This window comes from Cupressus sempervirens, chromosome 5 (genome assembly GCF_028749045.1).
Source record: "Cupressus sempervirens isolate cs-2001-9-10 chromosome 5, ASM2874904v1, whole genome shotgun sequence".
Classification (NCBI taxonomy): Eukaryota; Viridiplantae; Streptophyta; class Pinopsida; order Cupressales; family Cupressaceae; genus Cupressus; species Cupressus sempervirens.
Window position 1 is genome coordinate 944434540 of NC_143122.1, and position 18043 is coordinate 944452582.

The window sequence follows — 18043 nt, forward strand, 5'->3', positions numbered from 1 at the left end:
ATGAAAGTTTCAATGGAATTGAATCCATCATTGGAAGATATGAATTATGACTCCATGAGAATATTGGCAAAATGGATCTCTGAGGATCAATATATTTAGACTATTGATTAGATACTCATTGAGCATATGCAATGAATTGGATGTGATACGGAAAGTACTTGCATAGGGCTAAAATGGGACCTAAGAGATGGATGACATGTAAATACGTATGGGAAAAGGATGAGTTCTTATAAAGATGCTTTAAGGAATGAAGGATAGGTGCATGGGAATGCGTGCAAATGATAAATTTTGACTTTAAAAGTGTGATCTTCAGTCAAAAATGGGTGCTCTGGATGTCATTGCACTTAAAGTGAGTTACATGTAAAATGAACATGCATTTAGGTTCGAAAGATGGAAATGAATGTGGAGAATGAGATGCAGTGTTCCTTGGCATGTAATGGCGAATATGATATGCAATGATGTAGGTGGAATGAAATGATGCACATACATGAAGAGGTGGAAGGTTAAGTGAAGTGAAACGTGCTCAAGTTCTTGGGAAAGAACTTGAAATTTCTTCCAGAAGAAGAAAATCGAGAAAGCAAGGAAACAAACAATGAAAACAAACACATGCCTCTGGTTTTAGAGTCTAGACTTAAACATGTCACGAAGCAAGTTGCTTTTAAGTGCAATTTGGAATTTGGGAAAATTCCAAATACTTAAAAATGAATCTTTTTGTCCTATTTAAAGAGAATTTGCACTTTACATGGTATACATTTGGACAAATGTGCAATAACAAGCCATAATATGCATGGAAATAGCATCATAAGCAAGAATTGATGAGCAAACTTGAAGATGTTCACTTAGAGGTTTTGAGCCAAAATAGAAAGATTTGTAGATTTTGAAAACTAATTCTCCCTCATATCCGGATTTGCATGTAATGGACATTCAATGGTCGAATTTGACATGAGAATGCCAAAAACATAGTCTCCAAAGGCAATAGCATGCATTAAAACTTGAAAACGTCCCCTCTTGATCTAAATGTATGGGCTGAAATGCCATTTTTTGAGTTTTTTTAACAAAAAAATGTGGCTTTTCAATGCAAAAATCTAGGTCGTGTTTGCAAAACACATGGTTAAAAAATGCATGTAAATTGACGGTTTTTGACTCGTGAATGCAAAAACAACTTCCCCAAATGGTAATACATGGATTCAAATGAAAAAATGTGGCTTCAAAATGCAAAAGTTGGATAAAATCCCCAATTTTCTAGGCATTTTTAACAAAAACGTGATTCATAAAAAGCATGAAATGAAGCTTTTTTTACATCTAAAGGCAAAAACATGTTCTTCAATAGTATATATATGGATTAAAATCTGAAAACAACTTATATTTGAGCCAAAAAGTGATCAAAACTGCCCCAAATTTGGGCGTTTTTAGCAAAAATGTGTCTAAAAAATGCATGTATTTGAGTCATATTTGTCTTGAATATGCAAAATCATGACCCCCAAATGCATACATATGCATTAAAACTCAAAATGCCCATTATATGGGCAGATCTAAGCATTGTTGATGAAAGATGTGTTTTTGGAGGAGGAAAACATCAAAATTTTCACTCTTGAATCTTCAAAAACGGGTTTTGGGGATAAACATGCATGTGTTATAAGCAAAACACACTCTAGAGATGCATATTCATGTTTTAAAAACATGTCTTGAGCTTCCTTTTACCCAAACGCACCTTTTGAGTGCATTGACATGTTTTATAAATACGCATTTTGGTCAAAAACGGGTTTTCAAGATGCATATGCATGTGTTCTTAGCAAAACACACCTTTTTGATGCCTTTGCATATTTTCGCAATATGCATGTCTCACCATTTTGGTGTGATTGCATGCTTTTTATGGGGTTGCATGCATTTTCATTCAAAATCGCATATTTTGGGTACATTTGAATACTTTTGATGAAATGTGCTTGTAGACATGTGCACAACTTAAGTGATGAATTAAGCACATGTCAATTTAATTTTTGATGAAATATTACTTAAATGGGTCATAAATAACATTTACACTATCATATTTAAAATATAATGTGCAGATATCATTTTAGTAATATTAACTAGAACATTTGATTTAAAAATAAAAAATTAAATCAAACTATATAGTTAATATAGTCACTTAAGTGAAAACTCAAAAAGCAACTCAATTTAAAAATATAACATAAAGTGCACTATAATTACTTTAAGTGAAAAATTAAAATGAAAAAAGTAACTTAAAAACATAACATAAAGTTAACTTATGTGATATTTTTCAAAAAGTGAATGTCAACTTAAAACTATAACATGATATTTTTAATTCGTGCAGTTGCATCGAAAATGTCCACTTTTTGGGCACTAAATTGGTCATATCTTTTTACTGCCAACTTCGATTAAGTCCTAGGATAGATCAAATCGAAGGAAAAACTGAAAGCAATGACTTGAGCAAAACTAAAAGACTAAAGGCCAACAAACACACACTTAAAAATGAAGAAAAGGATGATGAAGGCCTAAAAAATCAAACATAGGCTCGACAAACAAAAAAACAAAAAGGACTTGATGAAAGCCTTCAGTAAAAGGATCCCCTATATCGATTGATTGATCAATACTAACCAATTAAATAATGAACTAAACTCGGAGAAATGTGAAACTAATTTGAAAAAGTTTCATATTGTTACCTACATTTTGTGGTGACAAAATGCGGGACAACAGGTCGGAACCTGATCTCGGCTTGCTGAGTCCGAGGCTTGTAACACTAGTTTTTTTGTTGATCAAATATCAGTGGTATATATATATGATATTTGAACTCTAATATTTAATATATTAATATATATTTTTATTTTTATCAGTAATTGATCTGTTATATATTTCTACTCATGAAACATGAGTCAATGAGTTTGACTCAAAAACTACATAGTTAAATCCTAATAGCAATATCACAAATCAATACAAGTTAATGTTCTATAAAAATTAGTGTATATGTATGTTTGAAAAATTTTGTGGGTTAATGTTGATTTTTTCCCTTTTCTCATCCCATTTTTGGAAATTTTGGTCTTGTATATTGCTTCTTTAATTTTTTTTGTATGTATAACACACACACACACATAGATATATGCACACATACTCGAACGCATGTAAACCCCCCAAAATAACTTCACACATCTATTTACGAGATTCATGTATCCACAACCATCCTTGCACCCTAACTAGTAAGATTATATTATACTCATTGATTTTCCTCCAATATAGTCCTCTCAAAGAGTTGTTGTAACCTCCACTTGATTTTGGACTCATCTTTAGGCAATAAAGACGCTCTTCTTTTACTCTCTCATAACTAACATGAATAAGTATGAGATACTTCTAAAAATATTTATAAGTTGCCAATTGTAAAATAAAATAAAATACTTTTTTCTAGTCACAGTAGTTGGAAACTCTTTTATCACTCCTCCAGTGTATGCGTCCCTATATCCTAAGTTGCCGGTTTGGATTCCCGTATGTTTGTGGGTTCAAAATTCTTCGAATTTTTTTTGGGTTGGGTTCGGATTCATTTTGGGTTCATCCATACAAAAACATATGTTTTTAAAAATATGTATGTGTGTGTATATATATGCAACAACAAATAAGCCGATACATCACTTTCCTCATAGTAAAGCAACATAGCAAAATACACCTTGATTGCTATGTTTCAGTTCAATAGGATATTAATTGCATCATTTAGCCATACATACAACATGATATACTTGCTTGGTTATATGCATGGAACATATTTTCATATCAAGGGGATAGTTTGAGAATGAAAGGAATTATCAAAGGATACATGCAGTTATCTGAATTTTCATTTTGTATTAATTAGAGAATTTCTAACTAGGCTAGATCAGAAGTTGAGATTCAAAATTTAAGCCTCGGATTTAAAGATATCATATCATTTTAAAAGAAATTCCTCTATAATCGTCAATTTGGATTTCCTCTATAAGGAAGTTTTCGTTTTCATTCAAAAATGCATAAAGGACATATAATCCATCTTTTTTGGTCTTTTTAGTGGTCACTTTACGGTTGGTAGGATCAAATTGACCAAATTAGGCAAAAAAAACTTAATAAAAGTCTAAAAAGTATTGAGACCAAATTCAGCCCAAGTTTGGCTTTTGGGCAGCAAATTCTTCAAAATTTGCTCCAAATTTTCTCTGAATTCTGCTTGTGTTCCTTTGACAGAATTCGTATTCTATAGGAGAATTCGGGGAGAATTCGACAAGGACTAGACATTGTATAGTATCAAAGTAGACTTTGAGGGTTGCTAGAGAGAATCTGATAACTTAGCTTGTATCCAATGCAACTTGGATGCACATCAAACTTGTACCCATGTGTGCCCAAAAGGACTTGATTTTCCAACGGTGCCAAATACTATGTGATTTAAGTTTTTAAAAAAAATCATGTAAATCTTCCCTAATTTAATTTTAAAAAACTTCATTAAGGCAATTTTTAAAAAACCAGTGTAAGGAAAACCTACACCAAATGAGAAAGACAAATGAAATGTTTTCTATTTCACTGAACAGTTTTTTGCATTGGCTTCCAATGCAACTCTACCATTTTTACATATTGTAAAGTGTTAAATTAATTTATAATTATTTATGTGTCTATATCTGTAAAAACCCGAACTGTCTTCCAACTTGGATATTGATCACAACTTGTTGTTTTTGCAACTTTAACAGTTTTATAATGTATTTGCTTAATTTTCTATGAAAACTAGAATCAACAAGTTCAAGAAATTTGAAATGATAACAGATGAAAAATGGATAGCTCCCTTAACTCTTTATTTATGCAAGTTTTTTTTGGAGAACATAAATGTAAATCATATAAAATGAACATGGCACCCGAACTGCAATTAATTGTGTCAAGCCGTGCAATGCAACAACTTCCTATAATTTCACAGTGACTCCATAATGCTCAATCCACTGCAAATGGTAGCCGTCCTTGGATTGTTCAAGGTAATGCAAAAGGTTGTGTACAATGCGGCAAGCAGGGAGCTAGATTATCCACGTGGCTTCCAAAATTCCTTGGTATGACTAAAAACTTTGACGCCAGCTCCAACTGTAATGCCTCACGACTTGCTTGACAACCGTTCCACTTCAAGCACAGGTTGTGAATGAAATCCATGCTAACACCTAACCTCTTGAGAATAATCAACTTCATTTCACACCTAGCCGCTAGCATCAATTAATATGTAAATTCCCAATATCAAGTTCGATCTCTAGTACAAGCTCCCAATAGAAACTTTCACACTTCTAGAATACACTTTCAGCTATCACAATAACCAGCTCGATCCCTCCTTAATTGCCAAACAACAACAATTAGTCAATCTCCAGGATGTTTGTCTCCTTAGCCACAGTGAACACAATAGGAGAATCCAACAAATATCAATCCACTATGCTTCCGCAGTGGAATGAAAACACTTCTCAGATACAGTGATGAATAGTATAGAAGTTGGGAAAACTTAGTTATACCTCAGCAGCTAAATTGAAAAATGAATTTCCACCCTTATACATCAGCAAGGGCATACAATTAAGAACCCAGGAAAAAATCACAAAGGCACAAAATCAAATATATATTCAAGCCGGGTTTCCCAATGAAATGAGCTCTCATTTATAAGCTTTTATTAGCCAAAGTTTCCTTAAAACTCCACTTCAAAAATTGTGGAAGTTTCCCAAAAGAACACAACTCTAGAAACTTTCCAACTTGCTTTTTGGAAATATCTCTTGAAGTCATTATTATAATAATATAAACCTTATTATAATAATGCAACTCAATGATTAATAAATAAATAAGAGCTCATGCAATTTATTACTTTATTAACTGCAGGTGACGACCAATTGCTGAAGCCACCCACTGCACTACCAAAAATAGCAACTGCAAAAAATAGACTTACTAAAAATAGTAAGTCCACAACTAAGACCCCCAAAACACCTTGTCAACTCATGACGGTCACTATGATGAGCTAACTCCATCAACTGCGTGGACCTGCCAAAATTGGGGACATTACAAGATCGCTTTTGAAGTAGTGTGTTAATATGTGTATACGTTTATTATCAATGTTGTATCTCGTTGTGTCCATAGCCCAAGTATTAAAAAATAATCATATCTGTTCTGATACCCTATAAGTACCCATGTTTATGCAAATTTGTTTTTAGCACTTCAAATCAAAACTGCTCACTTGGAATTCTTTTATAGCCATTACCTACTTCCTAGCTAAAAATAGGCAAACTGATATGAAATCAGCTATAATGAAGTGCCACATGCTCTTGGTAGTTTTTAGTGTCCTTGAGAGGAATCCAACACCCTGTTGGTTGTCATAACAAAATAATATACATATATTTAACATTTAATTGACCTATAGCAGTCTTAGAGATATAATTCATCATGGATCCAAGATAAAATGCCAGTGTCCTTCCTTGACCCATAAGAAATGTTGCAGTAGAGAACATTTCCATTAATTTATCTATAAAAAGTGGGAAATGACATTCTAGTCTTATGGCAGTGCTAGTTATTCTTATCTATGTCTTTGGGCCTTATCTTAGTGTTCACTTGATTTCTTAGTGTTTTGGGTTTTGTGACAATGTTCATAAGTTTAATTTTGCCCTTTGGGTCATGTCTTGTGACAAATTTCATTTGTTTTGTTTATCTTGTTGGACCTTATGACGACATTTGTCATGTCATTGGGAAATATGGTATTGAATCAAGGATGACTTATTATTCACCCACTTTTCTAATGTTGAGTTTTATTTTGATTTTGATAATGTTGTGAGCTTGCATGGAATGCAAATACTGCAACCATTGCCAGTGTTCCTATGGTCAGCATTCAAACTTTCCCTACTGCATGGGCGACAAGTCACAGCAACTGCTGAATAAATTAAGAAACTGCATTGAATACAGGATACACTGGGTTAATCATGTTGCTTTTGAGAATTTGGTGTTTGAAATAGTGCGAGCCAACTTGTTTTGGGTCTCATGGCCTTTTGTGTACTCATTTATATTTAAAGGGTCTTTTTTGTTGATTCGTTGCACTACAAGTTCATGCAGCAAATTTAAATTCACTTTTTTTACCTTGCCATCTCAAGTTTTTATATTCTCTTTACCCTAATCATCAACTACTGTTTTTGTTCACTTTATCTGCACAATATTTGTCTTTTAGGGTTTTGTTTGCCTTTCTTATCTGATGAACACATTTTATCGGACTTTCTTTAGACTATTATCCACCAGGAACCAATTGGACTTGTAGGATGCACAGTGAGAGGCTATAATATTCTCGGGCTTGTCATGAATCTATAATATTTTGCAATGTAAATTTCAGTAAGTAGCCATCCTATATACCTGCTTACAGCTACCAGGACATTAGTTGGTAACCAGCCATAGTGATTTTTGGGCAATGCAGTTTACATATAAGATGTATCCATGTCAATCTAACACAATAATAAGTGTATACACTCTGTGAAATTGAGGACTTATTGTGTCATGAACTGTAACAATCAGTTTCTGTCATATCACAAGTTAACAATTGTATTATGTGATTTATTTGGGTAACTGTGATCTTCACTACTTTTCACATGGAGGGGGAGATTCAAAATAATGAGCATATTGCATTCTACTTCTGAATGTTTGTTTGTAATTTTTATGCCAATTCCTCATTGATGAATCTGTACTTGGCTATCCATGAGAGAGTGACCTGCATCAATGCCTTTTTGTTCATTTTGTGCTAGACTTTGGTTGATTTACAGAGACTTTTTGGCTTTCTGACGTGACAACCTCCCAAAATTCCTTCGCTTGATGATGGTCTTCATTTTTCCTTTCCTTGTTGACGAGTTGAAGGCATTTGACAATTGCTTGTTTGTGAACAATACTTCTGGTCCTGTTGTTATTTTGATGTCTCTACCTTCTACCATTTTACTAGGACTTAATTTCTTGCTGTACTCAACTAATAAGGTTCTTAAGTAGGGATGGGAACAAAGCCTTTTTTTAACCTTGGGACAATATTGTTTATTATAAATAATGACAGTAAAATGCACTTCTGCAGTATAGAGCAACATTTGTAGTATTTGCTAACGTTGATATATCACTACTAATAATTCATGTGGGCAGTAGCTTTCTAGCAGAGCTTTTTCTTTTTGAATAGGGAGGATGAAACATCTAAAATACAAGGTTTCCCAGTAACTTTACCATCTAACATTTTGTAAAGTGGAGTTTAAAAAGAGAAGGCAAAACTGTATGTTATGATGGGTGTATCTTGAGTTGGAGACAGGTAGAAATAAAACATGTGTTGGATCTTTCTTTCTTTGTTAAAAATAGAAATAGAATAATAGTAAGGTGAGAATGATAAATGACAATTGGGTATTTATATGTGGTCTAAGGGCTACAGCTGATAGGACTTCTCATGTCTTGTTGATAGGTTGTGTTACAATACATCTTGAAGTGGTGTCTATTGATAACTAATTTTATTTTAATTAAATAAGTAAGAGACTAGTAAAGAATGAATAAGGTAAAAAATGAATATTTTGGATGACAAACAGATTTCTAAACTGGTGGGGAAAGCAGATATGGAATTCTATCAAGGAAGCCATCTTTGAGGAAAATGACTATTAAAGTAGCTGGCCTACTTATAAAAAAGAATGGTTGACTAAATGATTAACTGGAAAATTTTCCTTTTCCCTTGTTTTAGATTCTAGCATTCAAAAATGTCATGGAATTATATGAACCCTTGGTGCAAATTCTCTTGGTTGTCTAGCAGTCATGGTCTATTCTTGTATTCTATTTGTTAATATTGATCTAATATTTGTTTTGCAATAAAATGAGGAAGAAAGAGAGATAAGAAACTTTTGGTTATAATGCATTCTGGTCTTTGTGCAGATATTCCCAAAAATCAAGGATTCACTGCAGGTAGAATTATCGCATGCTTCTTTTCCCAAAAATTGCATCCTCAAATTTTAATCAAAATTTATTTTAATGCTGAAATAGAATTCTATATCCTTAAATGCTTGTAACTTTCCACTCCTTTATTTTCTAAATTGGTAGAGAATGGTTCATTTTATGTCGATGGCTTCTAACAGCCTAATTATTTTTGAAGTCAATTGAAGGAGAACACCATATGTTCTAAGTTCAATGTTCTTTTCTGACATTTTAAGTGTACTGAAAAAATTTCATGCTCCCAATTGAGTCTATGCTTTATTCATATAAATTTGCTATCAAATTCTTAGATATCTTTAAAGAATTGTGCTTGTATTTTCTGATGTGAACAAGACCCAATTAACAGTTTGATTTTAACTATGCAGGGTGGAATCATGTTATTTATAAGCTCATACTTTGACTTTGTCCGTCTTCGGAACTTCTTAAAAGAGCAAAATGCTTCTTTTTGCTTGCTTGGCGAGTAAGTACATTCATAGATAACATTTGTTTTGATTTCTTCAATGTTTGTCTTCGAAACTTCTTATATGGGAACATTATGCTTTCTGTTTGGTTGGCAAGTGAAGTACACTTAGAGATATTTTCTTTATTTATTTATTATCAGAATTTCGTTAAAAAAATGGCTGCTCTAAACTAATTCATCCTTTATTCATGTTTATTGAATGCATAGCTGAAAAAGAGGTATCGTATGTGTTAGACATATTATTATTAAATATTTGTTTTGAAAAGTATGCCTTCCTAGTAAAGAGTTGTACACAGATCACATTTTCCTGTACTAGCAAACCAAGTAAATTTGACTTTGCCTTCGACAATTTAAGGGCCCACAACTTCTAAGAACCTAATGTTTATGAATTTTATGTTTGTGAAGGTTACTAATTATCATTTTGTGACCTTGCTTCAGTATTCAATTGTTATATGTCTTTGATATGAATCAGCAGCAAAAGATGAGGTACTAACCCTTTCAAGATCACTGCTTGAGGGCGTACAAAAAGAAATATCAACAGCTTCCTAAAACATAACCGGTAAAATAGATAAACATAGGCTATAGTTCAACAGCCTATGCCCATGATAGTTGGCAGCACAGGATGGAGTATTACAAATAATAAGGAACAAACTAAAAGCCTATCCAAAATCCTACTAGTACAGCTGAAGTTGTAGCACAACCAACAAAAGTTCAAAAAACCACATTAGCTGAAAGCAAAAATACATAGAAAAGTCCTAGAGGGGTACGGGTCCAAATCCCAATTAAATCTTGTGTAAAGATTTAGTAACACAACTAGATTGTGCAGTACATGAGACCAATCATAAATGAGGAATTTGAAAAAATCCTCATAATTTCCTTCCTCTTGTTCATCATCCCCAAGAATCTTGCATTGCACCAAGCAGATAGAGCTGGCGAAGTTGTGCATAATACGAAGACTGAATTTGGAAATTCTTCCAAGTTTTCTTTCCACCTTGCCCACTCTATTCTTAAGACTTTCCACCTCACTTTGTAAGCTTTCCAAATTCAAGAAGGAAGCTGCATTAAAGCTGGATAGAATAGGGTTCTCCTTAGTTAGCGTCATGCATTACCAAGTTCAGCAGGTCCCTCCCCCACTTTATCAAAAGAACGAGTTGAGCTCTTGGTGGTAAATTTTTTCAAGCTACCATCAACATCGGTCCCCAAATGATTATCCTCCGTGTTCTTATTTTTCTTAGTCCCCATATTAGCTACCCAATTCTCCAGCTCTGTCTCTTCCTCAAAATCATTGCCCACAAATAGCTCTTTTCCTTTTTTAGCAAATTATTTTTCTAGTTTGTTGAATCTTCAAGGATGCTATGCTCCTTCACCTCATCGTTATAAGTGCTAACCTCCCAAACAAAGAATTTGGCTTTTTTTTTGGTATAATGTCCCTAATTTTAATAAAGTGAATTAAGTTAATAAACTAAATGGTCCTAGAATTCAAATAATATCATAAGCATTTATTTATTTAATTAATTTAATTTAAATAAAGCTGCCCAAAATAATAAAATAATGTCACTATGACCTATTGTAACTTTCCAAAAACTTCTTGGAGGCTTTTATAAGGCATTGGTTGACACCATAGGTAATCATTGTGGAGTTTATATTTTTGTGTATTTGCAATTCCAGTTGAAATTCAGTGTTTCTTGTTGTTTTGGAGGTAGAAGATCCTTCCTATTATGGCATTTGTAATTCAATGGGAGTTAATCTTCAACCCATTATGCCTATGGTTTAAATCTATGAAGTCTTCAATTGAACACACATTTGATGCACTCTGAGCTATATTCTTATCTCTAAAATAAAAATATCTAGTTCTTGGCCATTTAATGTTGTTGATAGTGCATACCCTATATTGATGATTCATCCTGTATCCACAATAATATAATGGACACTAGAGTTATCTATTATCGGATCCTTCATTGTGTTTTAATTGAAGTAACAACCTACATTGTCGGACGAAGTGTCTGGAAGTGTGTGGGCCAACTTTTTTGTATAGGAAAAACATACTCTATGGTTGAAAGTCTTATTGACCGTACAGGTACTTGATTGTATAAATGTGACATTGTTTGGGAGCTAAAGGGTGTCGAGTGCCAAATGGAGTCCATGATTAAGGGTTGAAGGTGTTGAAGGGATTCCCCTCAAGTAATTCCCCTAGGGTACTTCCCCTCAAGTACATTCCCCTTAGATATTTTCCTTCAAGTAGTATATTGCCCTCAGGTAGTTTCCCTTGAGTACATTCCCTCAGGTACTTTCCCTTAGGTACATTGTCATCGAATATTTTCCCTTGGGTAACTTGCCATCAAGTGACTTTAATCATTTTGTACACTTTGTGGTATCAGATCTAGTGATCCTGCGAACTTGTTGGAAAAAACATGGCACCAAGTGATGGAATGGAAGATGCACATGTGGATATGATAACCTTGTTGACGGAGTAATCTAGAATTCAACAACTCTTTAGTGAGACATTAGCAAGATGACAACAATAGATAGCAGAGATGCTTAATCACTCGAGAAAAGAATAGACAAATGAAGCTAAGGGAAGTTCTCAATAGTTCAATACAAGGCTGATTATTTCAACTTTCCCATCAAGGATCCAACATCAACCCTCTTTGGTTGAGTCCTCGAAGAAATTTAAGCATGATTCAGTTAATGGTGGATGACAGATGGACATATCTCTCAAGGATTACATAGAAATGAGGATGATGTATAGGGTATAATAATCTACAACAACGATCTAAGATTGGAGACCAACAATGTGCTACATAACATCATGTGCCCTGTGGAAGATGAAGGTATGCTCACAATTTCAATTCAGCCACAAGAAGATATATACAAGCAAGAATGAACAATGGTCCCTTCAAATGGATAAAATCCAAATCATCAAGAGAACCACAAAGGTGAAGAAGGTGCTTGCACAAATTTCTGCAAGCGAACATTTGTGAATTAACTTTATAGAAATATGGACTCTACTAGTGATCTTTCAAACGAGCAAGCACTACTATTGGTTGAAGCAAAGAACACATTCAAAACATAGATTAGAAATGTTGTGGCATCTAATGAGTCTCAATGTGGTGAACCAATACTTGTTGAAGATGACAAAGACACTTAAGGGATCATGGCAAGGCATTGTTTTTGTCAGAGTAGAGCATTGCAAGCTTATTGGAGATTCACACAACATTGGATCAAGAAATTGTAAGTAGGGTATAAGTGCAATCATCATGTGGCATGTAGATTTCGGTAGATATGGTTGCCGCCATCAATGTATGGTTTGTGATCGAGGAGCCTGTCGGACAACAAACCATTTTTTTATTGCTTGAGGGCAAGCAGTCTTTGGGTCGAGAGGTCTCTAAGTTAATTATTTAAGCAGTCCTAAAATTCAAACTATAAGAACTTATTTATTTAATTGATTAATTTGTTAAATGAGGGGGCCCAAATAAGAAAATAATGTCGGCATGTGAGCTATTGTAACTTCCAAAAAATTATTGGGGTCCTTTATATGGCATTGGTTGTCACCCTAGGTAATCATCGTGGAGATTTTTTCGAATTTGCAATGCTAGTTGGAATTCAATATTGTTTGTCATTTCGAAGGTGCAAGATCATTCTTAGTTTGGCATTCACACTTTCAATGCGGATTATTCCTCAGCTTATTGTACCTATTATTGAAAATGACGAAGTTTTCTAGTGAAGACAAATTTGATGTATTCTGAGTTATAATCTATCACCCATAAAAATATCTAGTTCTTGGCCATTCAATGCTATTGACGATACTTTATGTTAGATGATTCATCCTCTATCTACAATAATAAAATTGGCAGAGGAATTATCTACAGTTGGATCCTTATAATGTTTTAATTAAAATAGCAACATACATTATTGTCTGAAGTGTTTGCAAGTGTGTGGACCTACTTATCTGTACAAGTAAAACATAGGTAGTAGGGGAGAGTCTTAATCACTATACTGATACCTTGTTATATAGGTAATACCTAGTTGCCATACGATGAAGCCTAATTACCGTATGGGTGCTTGATTTTACAAGTGGAATATTGGTGTTGGGAGTCAAAGCATGCTGAGTGCAGTTTACGATTGAAGGTTTAAGGTGTCGAATGGAATTCCCCACAAGCACATTTCCCTTAGGTACCCCCCCCCCCCCCCACCACCAGATACTTTTTCTCAAGTGCACTATCCTCGAGTATTTACCCACGCGTACTTGTCATCAGGTACTTTCCCTTAGGAACATTGTAGTCAAATACTTTCCATCAAGTGACTTTCATTGTTTGTTGCATTTTAGTGTTGTGGGGCTGCCTTTTCTCTTGCAAGTGGACAACAAAGAGTCTTTCCTTTTGGGATGGACTTAAGGACATCATCATTAGAGTTCATAATTTCTAGGGTGCCTGGACATGATGCAATTTTTCTTTCCCTTGGGTATTAAATACCTACCTTCTTGTTTCACTTGGAATGTGAATGATGTGGATTGTGACATATAGGCGTCATAGACATTAAACAGTTTAGAAGGCTAGAGGGCCAAATAAAAATTATTGCAACTCTAAAACTAAGGCCATGGTGTAAGTAAATTAGTTTTTCTTACCCTGATTGGACATTATTCTTACAATGAAACATAGAATTCTCAAGACAATTCAACAACAAAACAGAAATGGGATGATTTCATGATTCGTTAATTTATTAAGAAGCAAAATATGGTAATAGTAGTAAATTTTAAAATAGCCTTCCAGTGTAAAGTATCTCATGATCATAAAATTGGTTTGGTCCGAAGGGGGAGGTAGCTTAACCCTATCATATTCGCCCCGCTTCTTTATTGGAACCTAGCTGTGCTTGAAGCTACTTAAACTATCATTGTCTACCATTTGGCTAGTCTTCTTTAATTTTATGCCCATGGTAGGAAGCCCAATGGCTTCGACGATGACCTATTTTCTTATTTCAAAAGAAATATCACCAACCAAAACCCATTTATTAATCCAGGAGCCAGCAAACTGGATAGAGTTCCTCATCAAACCCATTAATAGATTGAATAAAACTGACCTCGCCCTCCTTGTAAATGTGCCAAATTGTGAGGTCATTCTTGAGCTCCACTTTTTTCAGCTCGACCTTGCTGTGATTGCCCCCCATATTTGTAATAGAACATGTAGTACAATCCTCTTTGAAATGAGAACTGCAACTCTTGATACAACAAGGGAAAGTTGTTAACACCAATTGATTAAAAGACATGAAAAATGTTGCATGTCTAGTTGCGTGAAATTATTTAGCCATCCTCCCAAAAAATACTCATGTGAGCTACAGTTTCCCACAAGCAAGAGTCTTTTCATTATAACGCATGTAGGGTACCTTTCATTATGTGAGGGGTAATGCTAATGCGAATGTTGCTGGTCACATTAGTTGTATGATTTTATCTTATTATTGTAACTACTCTGAGATCAATGTAATCAATATGAATACATAGAAGTCGCTTGGGAAAACAGTAATCAATGCCTCTCCAATAAGTTACACTAGCTATCCACATCATTAGTCCTGAATTCAAATTCCAAATACTTTGATGCATTCACCATTCCTGTTCAGAATTTAACAGGTAAGGGTATTAGGGTTGTTGGTAGTGCACCAGCATCCCTCACGAGATTCATGACATGGTTAAACCTATATGTGGATTCTATAAGTCTGGTGGTTGTATCAAGCATCGACAAGTCAATCTTTTGGTGCAACAATCACCATTTGTAACAAGTGGCATCAGAGCTTGGTGATAGTTTCAAATCTCTTTTGTAAATGATGCTAGGGGCATTTTTGTTTGTGTGTCAACATCCCTTGTGTTATTTGTGGCATGGCTTAACCTCCTCCTATGGATTCTTTCAATTTAGCAATAGTAGCGTAATTGACACGTCAATCTTTTGACACAACTGCACTTGAATAGTGGTACCCAATACCTTAAAGTACAATGGAGACAATATTTCCAATGTAGTGTGTCACATGTTATCTCCCTTAGGTATTGAACACTATTCAAGAGAGTTTACATATCAGTTGGTAGGGAAACAAGGTTTTACCAACACCTCAAACCCTCTAGATTGTATCTATTCATAGAAAGAGAGTATGTAACAACACTGCCCTCCTTGTAAACATGGTTGATGGTAAAAGAATCAAATCCTTGCAAGAGCCTATTAACATCACTTCGAATGCATTCTACAGACTCGTTGGTCTTCAATCCTTTAGCAACATCAATCATGAGCTTAGAGCTCCTCTTGATTGAAAGTGCTCTAGTTGCAATGGACAGTACAATCTTGTGCCCCTAGAGGAAGCCTATTTCCTCTATTTGATTTTCAGTATGTCTAGGCAATGCACCAATAAAAGTTGTTGCTAACATCGTGGAATCATCTCTAATTTCACCTCCCACAAAAACCAGACCTTGAGATTGTTTTATCATTTTGTCAAAATTTTATTTGGACCAACTTGAACAAGGGGGTGGTGTCCGTTTTGTGCTCATCATCTTTAAGGTTTTTAGACCTGTGAAACTTCCTAAAGGAGTCTTGTAAAGCCCAATTCCTTGCAATTTGGAAACCATCGAGAGGAGGAATGTGTGGCAAGGCCACTTGGTGACACTTCAATTTTCTAACAACAACTTGTGGAAGATGCCAAAAACCACCTTCAATGGACTTTCCTTTTCATACAAGATCTTATTGTTCCTTTTCTTTTTAATTCCCCAACCTAGGTGTGGAGGGGTTAAACACCACAATTATTTGATATTTGCATTAAAGGAGGTCCCTTTCCAATTGAAGGAGAGATTTTGAAAATCACTAGTCATCACCTAATTGATTTGAAGTAATTGCAAAATTGTCTTCCACAACTCACACAAAGGGGTGATGTATGAATTGATGGGTAATCAACTTCTCATTCTACTTGTAGTGGACACAATGGTTTTCCAACTTGAACCCTCATCATATGAGATTGTCTTGAGTAAGTATTGTGGCGTGCATAACCCCCACCAAAATAAGTTAGTCTTAGGGATTGATTGGGAGTTCAAAATGTTTCTCCAAAGGTCATTCTGGTGATTACCACAAATAAGCATATTACAAGTAGATCTCATTGTAAGTTCTTTACGGACATTATATTTCCTTCCAAAACTATCTACTCTCTGGAACATCAAGATTCTCTCCTGTCCAAGTCTCCTTTGTAAATTTAATGCTAGAGACATTTATAAATCTAATTCCAGAGCCATCAACTATTGAAGGAATTGGCAGCAAAGTTGGATGTCTTTATGGGATCTAGATTGGTCTGTATAGCTCTCAAGGCAATGCCCAAAGTGTTTGAGATATTGTCATTGATGTCAAAGTAAGGAGATATCTACTTTTAGAATATGCTATAAAGAAACAAAGACAAACAATTTGTACAAGATATGTCAGATAGTTTTAAAACAGAGGAGCCACATAAGATACAATCGAATACAAGGAATGATACATAAGAAGATCGTGTGTACAGATATAGCCCAGAGTCCAAATACAAATGAATGGAAAGCATACAGACCAAAGAAACAAAAATCGGAATAGGAAAGGCCTACTCGAATTATGAATCGCCCATGAATTGGCAAGGTGAAAAAAGCCTTGAAATTCAAAGATTTTAAAATTGGTGACTTTTGGCAATTTTTTACCAACTTGCCGATTTTGCCGATCGCGTGAATCGCGGCAATTCATGTTACTCTGATAGACTCAATAAGAAGATAGTAATAAGATGAGGGAAATTATTTTCGACTTGTCAAGAGTGTGTCAGATAAATAAGTTTCGAAGACACAACAGATATATATTGGACCAGTTACAATCAAAAATATAAGAATAATAAAAAGGATATATATACAAATAAACACCAATTTGGGAAAGATGGTTAATAGATGATAAATATATATATCAGAGTTTGATACATATAAATTCATATTGATTATAACAGTTGACTCATAGTAGCAATATATATGGGGTCAACAGAACAGTGATGTCAAATGCAACTCAACATTAGACAACGATGGAGTATAGAAAATAATATGCATCGCAGTGATAAAAATGACTAGATACTTTAGAAGCATCTGAGCAGATATAAAAATATATATGCTATGAATAAAGTGGGAAAGACAACAGCTTGCCACAATGATGAATGTGGTGTCTAATCATCAACTAAAGTCAGTGATTAGTTTGTACAGGAGAATGACCAAGATTTGAACTGTAATAAAAATAATTATCAGTAGCATCTCAACTTCAAGCGACATCTACAGTAACTGCTCATGTTGGGAGTCATGCTGTATGTTATGATAGTTTTTGAAATGAAAGAATGACAGTAAAAATCAGAGATACAACGATAAGACAGAAAAAGACCACAAAGATATAAAAATGATTCAGAGGCAAACACATAGAAGCAACATCGAACAAGTATTCAATGTAAAATTTGGGCTTGCAGCAGTCATAAAATATTCAAAAGTATCATGAATGGAATAGCGGCAGGATATAATGGAATAACAGCCAACATATATCGCAGAGATATTAAAATGGGTGAGGTTAGCAATATCGATGAGTATTTTATTATATTAAGAAACAAATAGAATGCGCTGAC

The 18043-nt window shown here is 34.4% G+C and overlaps 1 protein-coding gene across 2 annotated transcripts in view; it reads left to right on the plus strand.

Moving 5' to 3' along the window:
- The window catches only part of NOF1 (U3 small nucleolar RNA-associated protein), a 341291-nt gene that overhangs the window by 280688 nt on the left and 42560 nt on the right, over positions 1–18043 (plus strand). For both annotated transcript variants that reach the window (XM_089833039.1, XM_089833040.1), the window contains exons 20-21: positions 8896–8925; positions 9318–9412. In XM_089833039.1, coding sequence (XP_089689165.1) covers positions 8896–8925; positions 9318–9412 — 125 coding nt within the window. The remainder of the gene's footprint in view (positions 1–8895; positions 8926–9317; positions 9413–18043) is intronic.